Source organism: Cheilinus undulatus, linkage group 15, assembly GCF_018320785.1.
Source record: "Cheilinus undulatus linkage group 15, ASM1832078v1, whole genome shotgun sequence".
Lineage (NCBI taxonomy): Eukaryota > Metazoa > Chordata > Actinopteri > Labriformes > Labridae > Cheilinus > Cheilinus undulatus.
Genome location: NC_054879.1, coordinates 22096559 through 22115855, shown reverse-complemented (window position 1 = coordinate 22115855; position 19297 = coordinate 22096559). Strand labels below are relative to the sequence as shown.

General features: G+C 41.4%; 1 protein-coding gene across 18 annotated transcripts in view; it reads left to right on the top strand.

The window, feature by feature from the left end:
- Positions 1–17134: 17134 nt before the first annotated feature.
- The window catches only part of caska (calcium/calmodulin-dependent serine protein kinase a), a 177677-nt gene continuing 175514 nt past the window's right edge, over positions 17135–19297 (top strand). For all 18 annotated transcript variants that reach the window (XM_041806648.1, XM_041806644.1, XM_041806641.1 and 15 more), the window contains exon 1: positions 17135–17790. In XM_041806648.1, coding sequence (XP_041662582.1) covers positions 17732–17790 — 59 coding nt within the window. In that variant the 5' untranslated portion in view covers positions 17135–17731. The remainder of the gene's footprint in view (positions 17791–19297) is intronic.

The following is a 19297-nucleotide window of genomic DNA, read 5'->3' as shown; positions in this document are numbered from 1 at the left end:
AAATGTGATTAGATTTTAAAATGGTCTTGTATGTAGCCATTGTAGTGCCTGTGATCTATTTACTGTTGATGATAACCTTGGAGAGCCCCATTTTAAAATATGTGAACTATTCTTTTAAGTGTGCACATACATGAACTCAGCTGTCATTGTTCATACCTGACAGTCACAGAGCTGAGGTTGTAAACAACCAGAGATTCATCTCAGCAGAGAGCTCAGAGCAGCTCTAGATTCAGCTCCAGAATGTTCCCTCTGCAGAGAGAGACAATCAGACTCTGGAGCTGCATGAAGAAAGCCTCTCTGAGAGGTTTACCTCCCCCTCTGCCTCCCCCTCTGGACTATTAAAAACCTCACTCAGCCCAAAAAACACAAACCTCTTCAGACCCAGCAGAGCGCTCTCTCACTGGTTCTAACTCGCCCTCAGGGCGAGAATCCACGAGGGCCCCTCACCATTAACGTCCATCCAACACAAACGGAGCCTCGCGGCGTGCTGAGGCAGGAAGTCAGATCTCCTCCACTCTGTCATTATTCTCACAATGCAGCTGATTACAGCAGAAGAGGGAAACGGCTTCATACTCAGTGTGACAGGAGGGTTTATTCATAGAGGAGAGCGTGTGAGATGTTGGTGCAGGATCAGAATAAATCTGATCAATTAGGCCGAGGAGAGAAGGTTTGGTGGCATGAGTTCCCAGTACATCAAGAGCTAAAGGATGCTGGTCTCATTCAACAACAGTTCTGTCCATAAAACCTACTAACGCAGTTTTTAAGAAATCTAGGCTGCTTGGTAGATCAGAGGATAGTGCTATTATGACAATACTGTTGAAGGAATACCATTAAGATGTATGGATATGGCACACAATATGAAATTAAAGGTCCAGATGGGAAGTTTTCAAGACAGTTTCAACATCTGATATGTCGTTTGTGTTCTATCGTGAAAAAATATGAGTTTATGAGATCTGACAGTCATTGACTTCTGTTTTTATTCACATTTTACAAAGTAACTATTTTGGGGTAGGGGTTGTAAAATCAAATCTTTAATGAGACACATGACAAACCATCATCACATTATTTACCTGTGATGCTGTAATCATGTGTTGAATGAACTGTGTACCATTCTGACCCTTCTGAGCGATTCCATAATTATAAGTAGTAGTTGCCAAAAACCTTTGCATCATCATTTGACATCATTTCCTGAGGAATTTCTGTGGTAAATTCACTTCATCCACTTCGGCTTTTTTTGAATGTGAAGTATTGCTCCTGAAGAGGTGCAGTAAATAAAAAGTAGCTTTAATGCATGCAGAACTTGAGAGATTTCCTCTGTTCATTATTCTTTATCAGTAAATTGATCAGTGGTCTGAATGTCGAGCCCCTAGGATTCATGAACTCTTCCTCAGAAACAGTGAACCCTTTTTTAGGAAAGAGTCTCGTCCTCATGCATGGCGGAGGCTGTAAGGGGCCTGCAGGAGATTAGGCTGTAGAGTAGCAATTAAACCACAACATTAGTCTTCATCTCTGTCTCTTTCTGCACCTTTTCCCCTCGCCTCCCAGACTCACACAACTACATGTTACTATAGAAACCACTTCCCCCCTTCGTGCCTTCATCCCACTTTCTCTCTCCTGGTCTGCATCCTGGTCTCTTCACCTCCATCCATCGTGCACTTCGTTATCTCCTCATTAACACCTGCCACCCTCGTCATCACCTCTCTTCTCTGCAGTGCCTCCTTACAGAAACCCTCCTCTTCCTCTCCATGTTGCTCCCTCTCAACAACTCTGCGTCCACCAGTCCGTCTGCCTGCGGCATGAAAACAAATAGTGTGAGCACTGAGAGGAAAGGAAGGAGGAAAGATAAAGAAAAGAGAGACAGGAGGGAGAGAAAACAGAGGACAGAGATCCTCTTTTTGTTTTAGATAATGTGGACTAAAACTAGAACTATCTCCTGGTGGTTAAATCCCTCTGTGAGGCATCCAAGTGCTGGGCACTGACAAAACAGCAGTGGATCTAGAAGAAGGGCCATCCTTGTTTGTTTCCTCTGTTGTTTTTATTGTTGTAGTGGTTTGGATTTATGCCTATATCTCCATCAAGTATACATGCGAAAGTGTGAATTTATAAGAAACGGAATAAACAAGCTAGAGGCTGTAAAACAGCTGTTCTCCTGCTGTCAAGAGAACATGGATGAAAACAAGATTTAATCTACTCTAACCATCGCCTTCTCCATATGTTCAGCACTCCATATTAAAGTACATCTTTGGCTCTAAGTGTTCATAATTGACCTCATCTTTACACCTGTTTCTATCATCGTCTTTGAAGGGTTTGAAAGCTAAAGATACTAAAGAGAATAAAGGGTTTTAAGTCTTTATTGGGAGTGTTTCTTAATCACTGTGGGTGTGATGATGCTGTAAGCCTGGCTGTAACATCAAAGTTTCTCTGTGTCATGATCTGAGCCGTTTCTCTTTTTATCACCAACACTTTCATCATGGAGATAAGTGACGGCTCTTCAGAGGATTAATATGCAGGGCAAGTGTAAATGATATTTAAACACTCATGTTAAAGAGACCCCATTTATAAATAGGCAACTTTCTCCACAGCATTTACGCATCTCTCCACTGAAGTCCTTCCTTTTTTCTACTGCAGAATTTGTTAGTGAAGCAGATCTTGTGTTAAAATCACTTCATCCTCTTACTTACTCTGATGACCACCCAACAGTCACTGAGTTACTCTGATGACCACCCAACAGTCACTGAGTTACTCTGATGACCACCCAACAGTCACTGAGTTACTCTAATGACCACCCAACAGTCACTGAGTAACTCTGATGACCACCCTACAGTCGCTGAGTCACTCTGATGACCACACAACAGTCACTGAGTTACTCTGATGACCACCCTACAGTCGCTGAGTCACTCTGATGACCACCCAACAGTCACTGAGTTACTCTGATGACCACCCAACAGTCACTGAGTCACTCTGATGACCACCCAACAGTCACTGAGTTACTCTGATGACCACCCAACAGTCACTGAGTCACTCTGATGACCACCCAACAGTCACTGAGTCACTCTGATGACCACCCAACAGTCACTGAGTTACTCTGATGACCACCCAACAGTCACTGAGTTACTCTGATGACCGCTTAACAGTCACAGAGTTACTCTGATGACCACCCAACAGTCACTGAGTTACTATGATGGCCACTCGACCACTAACCTTGCAAAGCAGATGGATACGCCTGTTTCCTTGTTTTTCACTGGCGAATCCATCTTGCAAAGCTCTCGTCTGAACCATTTGGGCTCGGTTAGACAGTGACAGGACCAATCAGTGACAAGGGGTAGTACTTTCAGGCACAGCAGAGTCATGAGGTAAGCAGGCAGCAACAAGAGGCCGGTGCAATTATGGCTGAAGAGCTTAGCATCCATGCTGCAGAAGCACCAGTTTTATCAGAACTTGACGACATTTCTTCGTTAAAAGAAGAACAAAGAATGGCAGTGAGTTGTTTCCTTTAAAAAACGACAAAAGTCCTGTACTCTATAGTTGCCGTGGTTCGCGTTATTCCTTGGTAGCTGCGCATGCGCACCTCAGTCATGGCTATGTCATGTTTTGTTGCTCTGATTGGCCCGTAAAGATGTGACAGACAGAACATTCATCCAAATACACTCCAAGTTTTTTTTCAAAGCCTCTGCCCTTTCCCAAACACTTAGTATTGAAGGTTTTCCAGATGCATCTGTGAAACAAATCCATCTGGCATGTCAGGTTACTCGACCACTCAACTCCCACAAATCAGAGCCCACTTTTATAACAACCATTGCTGGACTACCCCCCCCCCCCTTTCCAAGTCTATTCAGTCCCTGTCTTTTCATTATATGGTGTTTATATGGTGTTTAAATTGTAACCTTTATTTGCTTTCTCCCACATTCGTAAGGGTAAAGGGTGTTCCACTCTTTCCACAAGATTTTGGAGTGTTTCTGTGGGAATTTGTGCACATTCACTCTGTTGAGCAATTGAGGTCAGGCACTGATGTTGGACCAGAAGGTTCACAACCTCTTCCAGTTCATCCCAAAGGTGCTTGGTGGGGTTCCGATCAGGACCCATTTAGGATCACAAATGTTTAAACAGGGAGACTACATGGCTAAGTGTCCTACAGCCTTGATGTTCTCTGAATCCTTAGCCATGCCCTGTATTTATGGAGCAGTGGAGACTAAGGCCTTGTTTACACAACAACGTTTTGCTTCGTTTTCCATTTTTCGTTTCCAAAAAGTTTCACATTTACACGGCAACATTTGGAAAGCAATCTCCATCTACACGAGAACGCAGGAAACAGAAAAATGCTGTAGTAAGGTGATTTACTGCACAATAAAACTGCCTCTACAACAAGGACAGTATTTTTCATGTGTTTTTGAGAATATGTAACATTTTTATCATAAACATGTGCATGAGAGTAATTCATCACTAAACTAGCATGAGAGCCCTTCAAATGAGAATAATGTGTCCTCTTTTCTAAATCCAGCTGTCTGTGACTTGACAAGCTGAATCACAGTGAACTACATCAGCCTTGAGCTGCCACGGCTCGGTTCAGAGTGCTGCGACACTCACGCTTGACAGCTGACTGTGAAGTGCGCATGTACGTTTTAGAAAGTGTCGTTTTCCCTGTTTACACGGAGACAGAGATGGGGCGTTTTGAAAAACTTCCACTCTGGAGCCCATTTCCAAATTGTTCAATTTTCAGGTGCCAAAACTCCGTTCTCGTGTAAACGGACAGCCAAAACACTACAAAAGTTTTGTGTTTTCACCTGAAAACGCCGTGTAAACAGGGCCTAAATGTTTCTTGTGAATTTCATGTATCTGCAGCCTAAACAAGCTGCTTTAAACAAGTCAGACACACCGTTTGACATTCATCTCATACCTCCTCCTCGGTGCTGCTCGCCGTGTCCTGATAAGCACTCTTCAGACAGAACCATGCTGCAGACACCAAGAGGGAAGAGCTTACTCTTCTTCTGTCCCACATGTAAACATACAGGGTGAAAACATTGGATTTTGTTCATTTGAAACATTTGAAGTTAAAAACACAACAGGCTCAATTTTGACAGCATCTTTGTAAAGCAGGTGACACACTGTGATTTTGGGTGTGCTGGTCTACATTTTGCTGTCTTGATGATGCACAATCCCAGTAGAATGTTTAAATCCTCCTTATAAATGCTAAGTAGAAGGACTTAAAGAAAAACGTTTATTCATTCTGTCAGCGCCATCGGTAACCAGATTATCGGCCCCTCATGTGGTCTGTGACATGCATCGATCAGCTTGTGTTAACCAGTATTGATTAGTCTGTTAATAACATCAGAGGAGCCGATCGTCAGTGCGAGGAGGCATCTGTTCTCTGCTCGGCTGGGAGGATTATAATGAACATTGTCTGGGTTTTTGTTTACCCAGGGGACTAAATGGACTGGACTACAGTGGGAAACTGACCTGCTGATATCCACTCACACAGCAGGTCTGAGGACAGAGTTATTGATATCAGTCTGAGCTGAGACAAAACCAGAGCAAAGTCAAAAAAAGAGGGAAAACAAACAATCTGCAGCCGACAGTAAAAATAAAAGCTGCTTTCCTCCTTCAGTCTGCAGGCTGGTATTAGCAGAAAGAAATCAAAATGTCCTAAATGATTCCTGCAGCAGGAGGATGATGCTTTCTGCAGGCAACACTTTCCCCTGAACCTCCTCGCAGGAAGCTTCGTTTACTCTGCTCCTGAAAAATGGAACAAGCTCCGCTTTAGACGCAGCCGGGGGCGAGACTTAATACTCCAAAACTAAAAACCAGCAGAGACTGGGAAGCTACAGCGTCAGTGTCAGTGTCTGGGATGAAAACAAGTGAGCTTCATGGTGAGTCACGCATCAGAAACATGAGATGCAGAGATGTTAAGACACAAAGCAAATACAGCTGTATCTGATGAAAGGACAACAAACATGCAAAGATGTGCACACGTTTTCTCAACATCTAGAGCTCTGCTGCAAATGCTGCAGATAAAAAATGCTTAAAATGCTATTTCATGTACAAAAGTGTATTCTACATGTTATCAGATTAATGCAACAAACAGCTGCATCACCAAAATCATGCACCTCTTTACTCTGTGATGTAATAATAGAAGAAGGTGCTACATTTCAGGGATCGGCATTTTCATTCATTTTAATATTAGAATACTCTAAATGCAGGTAACTAGACCATGTGAATGAAACAAGTTTGTATGCAGTACACTAATTCTTTTAACCAATGGTGAAGTGTTATAGAGCTTTGTCAGACCAAAACGTCTCTCAAAAAGCCACTGAGTGGGTAGAGTTATTGTCATGTTGTCTGTGTATTTCTCCATTGTGCTGAGGGTGCACCAGGTTGTGAAGTTTCAGATTATGGACAATAAATCAGGCTGTATAATGACCAAATCAGCACATTTACCAAGCCAGACTTTGGGCTCAACTGTACTCTGATCTGGGGCCTGGGCCCCTAATGTGAAAGAACCCTAAAGCTAAAAAAGCATCGTAGATGGACCAGGGCGTAGTGTTTTTGGGGTGCCACTAACACACTGACAGCAGCCTCCACATCAGCCATTGCATGGCCAGGTGCTTGATACCAGAAAGCCTGCTCAGGGCTTGCCTCCTTGCCTCACAGATTAGGTTAAAACACGATAGTTGCAGTGCTCTTTTACACCCAGCTAAGGCCTAGTGTGTTCTGGGCTTTAAACTGCATGTGTGGTATTAAGATGTAAAGGTGTAACCATGCTCAGGCAAACCAGCGGAGGATTGAGGGAGGACAATCATGATTCAGCCCCAGTATGAGAAACTGGCCTACCAAGATTCCTCCCTCAGGTTGTCTAAAGCTGGAGTACAATGTTAAAACATACGTTAGTCTTTGCCATCAACAAAGGACCGGCTACTATGCTGAACTCTGTAGCCGCTCCCAGACAAGTGTCAAGTTGGCCAAAAAGGCAAAAACAAAAGGAGGAAGGACCCAAATGCAGGTAAAAACTCAAAAATTGATTTAATTAAACAAACAAAAGAACTTACTTCAAACTAAATCCACAGGAAACAAAAACTAAGTCCAAAATGCAAAGCAGCAAAACCACACTGCAGACATATGATGATCTGACAAAAAACAGGGAGAAACACAGAACCTAAATACACAAGGAGAGACAGGTGTGGTAAATGAGACCCAGGTGAAACTAGTGAGGGTAATCACAGTGGAGGGAAACTGAGGCAGGAAGAAAAACTGGAAACACACACAAGGGAAGGCAACTGCAAAATAAAACAGGATACATGGAACATTTTACAAGACAGCAGCAAGAAACACACAAGGACTGAAAGACAACAAATAGTACACTAGAAACTAAGGAAACACTGCTTACAGTGGAGGATACAAAGTCAACAAACTACAACCAAAGGGAATACAAAGAACACAAGGAGGGAAACTCAAACACAGGGAGGTAAAAGGATTTACAAAACACACAGTAGAACAAGAAACAAGAAATGAAGAATCACAAAGGGTAGTCAACCTAAACACTAAACATGATACAACACAAAGCACAAAATACGCAGAAACACAAGGGCCACAGGAAACACCAAAGAAACTAAGCTAAACAAAATCAGACAAGTAATGGTAGTCCTTGTAAAATTTAGGTGGAAAGATGTGGGTGGAGCCACAAGGGGGGATGAGTGTTTTCATAATGACTCTCACTGTGACATCACAAGGAGAGCAGATGAACAGATCATCAGTTTGAGTTATATTGTTGGTAATATGTGTGACTGAAACTGCTGAGTTCATCTAACTGATTAAACTCTAAGAAATAATCAAAGGTACAAGAACAGGTACCGGTACAGGTAGAACTTCTCTATCCATGGCTCCATGGATATCAGCAGCAATGACAGCTTTATGACAGCTACGGTAACTCTAAAGGGACAAGGCATAAAAAATCCTCCTAAACACTAGTAAGCACTCATTGTTAGCGCACCTGAGGACAGATCTCCTCATGTAGTCAGGTAAAAGCTAGTTTGTCTCAGCTGTGCTCTGAGGAGATGATAGTGACGACCGAATAAAGTCTGGACTGTCTCCTTCATACTACAGAGTTCCATATTGCTGTTTTCCTGATAATCATTTGGTGCTGACACCACAGAAAACATAGTGGGACAGCAGCAGCTCTGTGTGGATGTATTTGTTTCAATGGTTGTTATAATTAGGGAGTCGTACATGAGGTTGTGTAAGACTCGACACTGACAGCATGTTGAAATACTCTTCTTACTCCACATATCCAAATATATGTGCAAAAATACTGGTAAAGGGTATTTTTTCCGTAAATGTCCTCATTAATGTCACATCAAGCTGTTTAAGTCAAACAGAAAAAGGAAGAAGCACCACAAAAATAAAAATCTAACCAAATAAAAAGTGCAGTGTTGATCCTTTTCTGGTATCATCTAACCATATATTTGATTGTCTTTCTTTGCAGATTAAAAACTGTTAAAAACAAGCCGAGGATGAGCTTTAAAACAGCTGAGGAGGAGGAGATGTGAAGAGAGAGAGAACAGAGAGTGTCAGCAGAGTTGAATGAGATCGTGTCACCCTTCAGCAGACGCTGCAGGGAAGCTGACGACTCCACCGGATCAGAGAGACGATGAAGGCACGCTCTGATCTTCCTCCTCATCATCAGAAGAAACACAAACTCACTGCTCTCTTTCTTCTCTGTCACTCAGACTCTCTCTACTTTGTTCAGCTGTCGCTTCAGAAGTCAAACACCATCAGAGCGTCTCTTAAATGACTTCTGGTTACACAACACGAGTCGATAACAGCACGCTTGGCGATCACTCAGTTTCTGCTGCATTGCTATACACCTGTGGATCTCTGTACGTTACAGGAATACGGTTAATAGTCCAATTAGTGCTGGGAGATTAATCCAGTTCATTCAGAAGCACTCTCGTCATTCATTTAACCATTTTATTGCAAAATGGATCTACAGTTAATTTGCCGAAGGAGGCACTGGGTTAGTCAGCAGCACTCTTCAACTTTCAGGGGAGAGCATGGCTAGAAACCCCCATATGGATAGATATATTTATGACAATGCATATTGAATACTGTCACGGCAAACACGACTTTGGGCAATGTAATGTTAATCTAGGGCTTCCAGGCGTCTGCTGCCCGTGCCATACTAGCATGTGGCTGCCAAGCTCAATGAAAAGGAGACGGACCTTACCTGTTGCAGCTTAACCTCCGCCACAATGCGACCCCGCCTCGACCACCTTGCTCCGTTTCAGACCCCACACCTTCCTCCTCAGAGTGGTGATGGATGACAGTTCATGAAGTGTTGCCGTAACAATACAATAAAATTAATTCAAAGGCAATTAATGCATAGTAGCATAAATCTGAATATGAGGGTGCAACAAGCTTTATGCTATAAAGGAGGAAGCTGGGGTGGAGGAGATGAGGCTTTGCCAGCAGCAGCAGTGTCATGTTCTCCCAGGAGCATTGAGGCTTACTCAGGTACATTTTTGCAAACTCCAGTCTGGCTTTTTTATGTCTCTTTGTCTGCAGTGGGGTTCTCCTTGGTCTCCTGCCATAGCGCTTCATCTCATTCAGATGACAATGTATGGTCCGTGCTGACACTTCTGCACCCTGAGTCTGCAGGACAGCCTGAATTTGTGTGGAATTGACTGAGGATGTTTATCCACCATTCCAACTATCCTGCGTTGCCTTCTTCTCACGTCCAGGGAGATTAGCCATGTCCAGGGAGATTAGCCATGGTTCCATGGGTTATAAACTTATTGATTATATTACGCACAGTGGACAAAGGAATTTCAAGATCTTCCATAATTTTGCTTCTTAAGTCCTCAGACAATTCTGGGCTCTTCTTTCTTTTCTCCATGCTTGGTGTGACACACACAGACACACAACACAAAGGTTGAGTAAACTTTTATACATTCTAACTGGCTTCAGGTGTGATTTCTATCTTGCCAGCACCTGTTACTGCCACAGGTGAGTTTAAATGATGCACATGCTTGAAATAAAATGATTTACCCGCAGTTTTAAAAGGGTGCCGATAATTTTGTCTGGCCCATTTTTGACTTTTATGTAAAATTATGTCAATTTTGGCTTTTTTCTTCAGTTTTTGTTGTGTTGTTCCAATGCACATAAAGGAAATAAACATGTGTATACCAAAAACATTTGTAATTGCAACAATTTCTGTGAGAAATGGTGTATTTCTTGGAAAAATTCCAGGGGAGCCAATACTTTTGCCCATGACTGTATGTACTAACAAAAATGGACTGTTGATACACTATAGTGTAAACCAAAACTACAAACGTACTGTCTTACAAAAAATAATTATAAACTAGAGTCATATGTTAAGTATAATCTCACTGGAAGACAAAGATCATTACACGCACAAATGTTCTCTACCTTTAGTCATAGAGACTGGCAGATTTAATGACACTCCCGAGGAGGACAGAGTGTTTGTTGTGTTACTTTGGGAAAAGTGAAAACAAGATTCATTTTCTATTGTACTGTCCAATTTATGATGATCCAAGAGATTTGCTTTTTATGAAAATGTCTTTGATTAATGCTGACTTTTTTGGTTGAATGATGATGGTGAAAAAAAATGACTTCTGTCTCAGAAAAGGAATTTTTGATTCATGCAAGTTCATGCAACTTTGTAGTTTTATTGAATTTATCTCTTTGTAAAACATTGCAATTGTATTTCTGTTGTCTTATAAACCCCTAATACGTAGGGCGCTGATACGTAAATTAATCAGTCAATCAATCAATCAATCAATGTACATGCCTTTCATGGTTTTAAAAATTTCCGCTTAAAACTTTTTCCATTCACCTCTGAGTTTATTTTTATTTGCATACATTGCATAGATCCTTGAATCATTAAGTTTTTTCTGTGCACTTGTCATCTACTACTATATTAACATTGACTGAATCCTCCCTGCCCTCTCATACAGCTTTAATTGTTGTGGAGGCTCCTCCTCAGTCAGTCAGGAGCAAACTGTCTCAGGGGCTGCAGCTGCAGTAGACCAGGGCTAAGTTGTGATGTTTTACCCTTAGTTCTTGTTGTGACATATCTATTTGCAAAGAGCTTGTTTGGAATGCATACGTGTGTGTGTGTGGGGGTGTGTGTGTGTGTGTGTGTGGGGGGGTGCCATTACATAGGCTATAAGCGATACAATTAATTGATTTGATTTATAAACTTGGATGGTGGTTTGCATGCTTTATCTTGTGTTTTCTGTTGCACATAGCTCTGTTAACCTGTGTCGTCTCCACCTGGTGCATTTCAATTTAAGCTGTGAGTTTGTAATAACAAATAAATCTGCACATTTTGCCACTCAAGCTTCCAAGGCTCTCACTTTTTGATCTAACTTTTTCCAGTATTACCCATCTATCTCTCTTGATTACCACCTTGCCTGTGTTGGGCTGGAGGGATAGACCACTGATAAGGTACATGCAGAACCAACATTTTGGTTGTGTTTCCAGTCAGACAGACACTGATGGCCTTCCTGACCAAGCACAGAGAGAGAGTAAAATAGGGGTTGGGAGGCAAAGTGTATTTCACACTATGTGTGCTCCTGCTTGTTTCTATTCCTTGTGAGGTGTAGCCTGTGTGATCCTTATTTACTGTCACTGTACACCGGCCCTCCCAACCCAAAACCAGCCCAGCCTGCTGGAAAATCTCTCAGCTCTCCATATTAGTCACTCTTGGTCTGCATAAAAGTCATGCAATACTGAAAGAAAATCCCCAATTTTCTTTCCTTCTGTGGCCACAAAAGAGAAAGAAAAAAAATGAAGCTCCTTAAAGTATCAGCGCTGTTTCTGTTTTCCTCCTTCCTGCTGGCATATAGCAGCATGCCAGCAGGAAGGTAAACACAACTGTGTCAGTATATGTCTCTCTTGTTTAGTGAGTAAGTGCGATGGCAGAGAGGACAGCATTAAACTGTTGAGTTATCTCCATTATAATGGAGTTTTTCATAGAGTAATACCAGTTTAAAAGCTCATCTTGTATTTTTTTCATTAAATCAGCTGTGCAGCTGTTCCAATCACACAATTATCAAGCCTAGTGCTTGTGAAAGTCTGTACGCCTCTGCTTAGTTTGCTGTCAGACTGTGAGCATATTAAAGAGCTGTATGTCTGTTTGTGTTGTTATCAGGCTGCAGATTTAAAGAACATGAGCTTTAAATGAGGCTGTACAATGCATGGGCATCAGAAACACAGAAAAAGTAGGTGGAACATCTAATTGAAGCCTGGGGAATGTCAAACAAAGCAGACGTGATTTCTTGCATCGAGATGCACTCTGACATATGATGCTTTATTTGGACAAAAAATTTGAAACATTTTGTAGAAGATGAGGAATATGATAGATCAGTGTTACTCAACCCTGCTCAACCAAAGCCAAAATGTTGAATAGTAAATTTGCAAGACCCACAATCTAAGTGATAAAAGGTGGCAAAAATAGGTAAAAGTGACATTAAAAATAAGTTAAAGGTGGCAAAAATGTTCAGAAAGTGACAAAATGGGTGAAAAGGGGCAAAAACATGGCAAACACAGGATGAAAGTGGCAAAAAATGTCTAAGTGTGCTTTAAGCAGTAGAAATGGCAAGAGGCAAAAGAGGGGAAAAATTGGTTGACAATAAAAGCAACTGTATAATCCTGGGAAACAAATGGATTAATGTGATTTGCAATGGATAATTTCTGAAGTCAAAGTTTCTCTTTTTTCATGGGTTTCAGGGTGATTAAGATTTGAAATTAAGATATAAAAGAGCCACAAATCATCACATAGAGCCCTGTGACAGACTGATTACTATTTAAGGCTACTTTAACTATACTTTAATGTGCAGTTTTAAAATGTTTTTGTCTTGAAAACAGCCAAGCCTTTAAGCTTACCATCTCATCTGATGTAATGATGTTGCAGAGACTTTGTAGAATGTTGTGAATAAAAGCTTCCATGTCTGACCTCAGGCAGAGCAACCTTGCAAAGCTTCAAGCTGTTAAGGTTGTTCCTGGTCAATCACCAGGTGGCATCATCTGTGGAGAAAGAGGCAGCTGCAGGCATGGTTTCATCCATGCCACTGCAAGCCTGTAAACAGTGACAGAAAAATAACAGAGAAGGTGTTTTTTTTTAAATGTGTGGTAGTTGGACAACCTAACCTCCAGTTAATACCCAAAAAATGGCTGCTCATGATTCATGTGCTGTAAGGCTGTCACGGAGAAAATGGCACTTTTCTTTGCTCCTTTTTTAGACTTTTGATCCCCTTCTCATGCACAAACTATCAATCAGTCATGTTTCTGCTACCCAAAGCTACATCCACAGAACGCTGCAGAGAAGGATACATGAATCGGCCATCCATCACAGAAAACCCTCTCTACAATGTACGACAGCCAGACATCAATACACAGAAATATGTAGTGATTTGTTTTAGACATAGCCTCTGTATGCAGTAAAGTTATAAAACTATCAGGTTATGAAACTGAGTAAGTGTTTGTGAGTACAAGTGTGGCGTTTCATATCAGATCTAATTCCTGACTGAGGACTGAGGCTCAAACATCTGGTAAACACTAACACAGACTCACACCAGGCTGGCACCACCAGCCGAGAGTCGAAGGAGTGTTGCTCTGAGATAAGATTTTCTCTGATGTCCTCATTTCTCTCATTCCTGAGCCAAATTGCCCCTCGCTCGTCACCTCACAACACACACCTCCTGCACGCACTACCCCCACATCTTCAGACGGGGCTCAGATTTTACATCTAATAGAAGATTTCCATGCTTCACAAGCAGGTACTGGAGAAAACCTTACCAACAGCTGCTGCTCTGGGGCTTTTAAATACATTGAATGTAAAATCATAAATAAAAGAACAAGCACATCGTTATTGGTTAACTAACTCTGCTTTATTATTCACTTGCTGTTAATAAGACAATCAGCATACAATGTCTTAAGCCCACAAGAGGCTGTAAAACAGGAGTATTGGCACTTGCCTGCTGTGCTCAGAGGTTCTACAGAGTTTGTGTTAGACCTGTTTTTTAGGGTAGTAGATTGTTGCAGAAGAAGAAGACTCAATGCAATGAGATAAAGTTGATTTCATGCTGGTAAAACACCAAAAATCAGACCAAAGGAGTAAATCATGACTCTGCATACACCCACTTGTCTCTAAGTTTGAATTCCCCTGAGTATTAAGTTTATTTTTCAATTGATCTAATACTAGCAATGACTTTTCAAACCACCACTTTTGCTTTGCTGATGCCTTTTAAGGATTTATTGAATTTCAATAATTATTTTAACTACTAATAAGAAGGTATTTTAACGATTTTGATCCTTTGTTTTCACATGTTTTGTATTTTAATGTCCTGTTTTTGATATTCTTGATGTTTTTGGTTCTTTAGTACTTTGAGTTTCTGTTTCTATGGATTTGGATCCATAAATAATCCTGCCTTGCCTGTAGTTGTTTTATTCTATAGTTTTGAGCATTTCCAACTTTTAAGAAAATATTGACATAGAAGTAAATAAATAATTAAAGATGTGAACAATAATGTCTATGCTGAGTACTGGTCATTTATGACTATAGTACTATACCTTATTAAAAATCAATCTAAAGTGCCACAAGGCTCAGTTTTGGGAACTTAACTTTTCAATTTTTGTATACAAATTAACATATTAAGAAAATGCAGTTGCAGATGACCTGACGTTTTTAGTTGAAAAGAGGACTTACAAATTTTGTAAGTGCAGAAAATAAAATGGTCAAACTGAAGAAACGTGTTAATTAAAATCAGTTATCCTTCAGTTTCATCAGAACTAAACTGTGTTTTTTTTTCTGTTCAAAAAAGGATGAAAAAGACACTCTCTGGCCTAAGATTAATACCAAAGGACTTTCTGAATGTTGTTTCCTGAGGTGTGACTGTAAATGATAAACCAACATGGAAAGCTCATAAAAGTCATGTAAAAACAGAGGAACTAGTGGACTCAGAGAGGGGTAATCATGCCCCTGATAGTTCATTAAACACCATAAAAGTGACATCTTAAGGGCCCAATGGTACATAAATATGAGGAAATCCTAGGAACCCCTACAGCGACACAAAGTGACAAAGGGCCTCTACAGCTGGCATTATGCAGTACAGTGCCATCTAGGATGCCCTTCCTTTATTGTCCCTTTCAGCACACTGTGGTTAATCTATGTCAGCATCTCCCTGCGTCCACAGTGATGTGAATCAAGTCCACCACTGCTCCTTAAAGACCCTGTAAAGTGAAGTCCAATTTTTTGTCTCAACACACTAGTTATGCTGGAATATGGTTACTGTAAACATGTGAAAACACTGAGCTCTACATGTGACTGAATTTTGGATTTAGACTGTCATAAAGTTTTTCATTTCTTTCCTGGCTGGGTTTAATTTGGGCGGGGCCAATATGGGGGCTGATGATGTCACAAGCCCACAGTGTGGAATGACCCCGCCCCCCTAAAGCCGTGCATACACTGTGCAATTTCAAGCTGACCATACGACAGTCGTGGCAGAATGTCATCTCATACTGTGCGCCTACATCGTTTACGACGCACAACCATCACTCACAAGTTGTGTGCCCACACTGTACGATCGGACGGTCGTGCACGACCTGAGTGCTCACACTGTGTAACTGAAACTGAGACGGACTGTGACAGAAACCTGCAGAGTTTCTCAGAGTGAGTTGTGCGACTCAAAATTCGTGGCTGAATCAGAGGAAAATCGCACAGTGTGCACCTGGTTTAACACTACAGTATAAAATCACAGAGCAGTTCATCTTAGTACAGTCTGTTGTAGCTGATGTCACTGCCTTTATTAAATGTTACAGTCAGTTAAATGCTGTTTTTCGTTCAATGTGAGGTAAATTTGCCAAATCTATCAGCCGCAGTGGACTATGAATAATTTAAGGCATGATAACAGAGATTTGAGCCAGAAAACAGACTTTGTCTCTTCTCTGGACCAGAGCCAAGCAGCTGTGCCCTGATCATAAGGTCAAGGGTCAGGATAATGGTGTGAGTGATTTCCTCCATTCAGATTTTTTTAATCTTAGAGGATCCTATTTTTCCTGAGTGGGCTAGCTTCAGCTCATTTAACAGACACGCCCGGACTATCCTGGAGGAGATTTTACTGCCCCATTTTTCATGATTTTAAAGCTTATTATTATAAACTTGGGGATGTCTTTTATTGACTGAAATTTGACCTGGGGGTTCATAACACAGTGACATGTCATACAACAAACCTAAATACAGATTTATTTTCACTTTACAGGGTCTTTAATGTCTCATTTCACTTTAGAAACTCACAGACAGCTCAGTTAGCAAACATTTATCTATACTGTTCCCTTATTTCCTTCAAGATTAAGATCAAGTCCTTTTTCAGTGGTAAAGTTCATGATAAAATCTTCAATCTACATATAAAAGCAGGTCTGTGTCCAAACAGGACGTCACTTATGCTTAGTTTCAATCAGAAGAAATATCCAAAACGAAACAAAAAACAGTTCTGAATGCAGTAGGTTAACTCTCAGTCCCAAGAATGACAACAGATAACGGTCCCAAAACTCAATTCATAATAAAATAAAATAAAATAAAACTTTTTTTAAAACATATTTTCACATTACAAAATATCATATTTAATTGATTTATTTTTAAGCATATATTTCAAACAACATTGATTACATTGCAATTGATTATCATTTCTTATATTCCTTAATACTTCTAATATTTTGTATATAATTATCTTTTTTAATATTTCTCTTTTAGCATTTATGAGAATTTCCTATTTTCTTTAACAAATGTATTTGTTTTGGTTTTGAAGTAAACTTTCTAAGTTAAAACTGTCAATATTTACCGTCATTCTTCATTCATACCGCCGTCTCTTCCGGGTTGAACTCGTCTTCGTCTCTGTCCATTGAAACAGTCGGAGGGAAACTGCGGTTACTGAGGAGCCTTTATGGCGCCATCCCGCCGCCATGTTGGCTCAAAGCCTGTAGGCCTCTACGGGAAATCTTGGGTAACATCTTGACCCCAAATGGAGGAGAGTGGGGCAGTTTCATAACTCCCGTGTAGGCGGAGCTTTTCAGTGTTCTGGAAGCTCCGTGGAGCTGAACGTCCAGTCGGGCAGACGGGCGGCAGAGTCCGGGGGGAGAAGACCGTGAGCTGGCTCGCGAAGTGTCACTGAGCCGGGGAGTTGAGCTTCTGGACGGGGCGGGGAGGACTTCACACCACGGCGAGAGGAGTGAGTGAGCACCCCCGGGAAAGTGTAACAGCTCTGGGAGTGAGGACCACTACCTGCCTGGATCGGTGCTGCTGTTACCGGAACACCGTTCGCTGGGTCTGCACGGCAGTAGAACCGGCGTCGGTGGAGTCGTTACCGGGAGCAAGCGCGCACATTTACACACATACACGCACCTACACGCACATACTATTACACACACACCTTTTGAGGAGTTACTACAATGTTTGACAACCACGGCCGTTTGTGAGGTGGGTTACCGGGAAGCTTTGGGCCGAACCGGAGGACACCCCAACTGGATTACCAAGCTCCCCGCGTCGCAGCGTGTTTGTTTGGGGGGTGGCGGGGGGGTTACCAGAGGATCCAACAACTGGAATATAACAACCTATCTGTGGTAGTCCTTACCGACCCACGGTACAGCCGCTGTTGGTCGGTTCTTTCTGGGTTTGGGACGCAGATCTGGGGGATAAATCCTCCCAGCCCGGCTCGGTCGGACTATGGCGGACGACGACATTCTGTTTGAAGATGTCTACGAGCTCTGCGAGGTCATCGGCAAGTAAGTGCTGGTTTCTGATTACTGTGACTGCTTTAACGGTTAACGATGGGCTCTCCAATTATCTCCTCATAACATCCCATGGGTATGACACGCACAGACCCACGCACACGCTCAATCTAAAGGTGCTGTGACCTTAATGTTAGTTTGAGCTGTCTCATAATAGTATGTAGTTTAAATCATTGCAGGTCTGTCCCACAGCAATTAAACATGCGTGAATGAGGGGAGACCGGGGCTGGTTGTCACACTCTCCTGGGTATCACTCATGATTAGAATATCTGACAGCATCACTCCTGAATAAGAGGGAAGCTTGTGGTCCTACAGTGATATGTATACCCATATTATTCTCATGCATTATTTAAACAGGAAGTTGTATGTCATCAAAGATATGGAATGAGATTTGTGTCAAAAAGTTTCAAACAAAACTTTTTCAGTATCAAACAAAAATAAGCATTTGAGAACAAAAAAATGTGATCCAAGCAAAAAAAATGTTCACATCAAGAGAACAAATTTAAAATAGCAATCAAATTATTAGTCTTTGAATTTTGAACATCTATCTTTTTGTTTACAGTTCCTGTTTTTTCTCTCTCTGTGATCAGACTTTTGCTCTCGCTTCTCAGTTTTGCGTTTGCGCTGCCTGATCCTTGGTTTGTGTTTCTTGAGTTTTTGGTCTCAGTTCTGACACAAATGTCACGTGTGGGCGGGCTTTTCTGGGACGTATCCCTATTGGCCAGCGAGTTTTGAGTGATTGCTCAGTCACTCCAGATGCTCCGGAAGTTGTTGTTCAGCTCACGTTTGGGAAATTTAAGGAAACCAGCGGACTATCATTTTTGAATCAGTTTTACTGAATCATTGATGCTTTATTAAATCTAACTATTGATTTAACAGGTGTATTAGTCAGTGCAGTAGTAGATGTTGTGTTGTTTTGTAGTCATTCGTGTTTTATTGATTTTTCCAGCCACTTCAGGTGTCGTCTTCGCTTTGTACGTAAACTACACATACATCAGCTTATCAGGTAGCTCAGTGGTAATGTAGATGTCTGTCGCTCAGGGTACTGGGGTTCGAGGCCTCGCTATTTTATAATTATTGATGTCTGTGTTGTTTTTTTTTTAAAATGATTTTCTGTAATAAAAACCACCATGATCCAAGGTCAGATGAAATAATGCCAATGCCAGATCAGTTATCGTATTAATCGTCTGCTATTTCACAGCCTAAACAACAATATTTAGTGTATTATTAGGCTTTTCGGTCCTAGAGTGCATAATTCGTAAACGGCTACCATTTCGTTCCCGTATAGATGGCTATCTGCATCTTTCTTGAAACGATTATGTCACACATAGCGTATCTACCTCAGAGCGCCTGCAGGATCAGACCAAAACATCAATGGCGGACTCCGGGGTTGTGTTAATGCTGCAGAAGCTACTGAGCTTGTTATGGCTTTTACAACAAAATCCGATGCTCCTTTATCACCACCGCGAAATGCATAAACCATATGTTCTTAAATCCAACA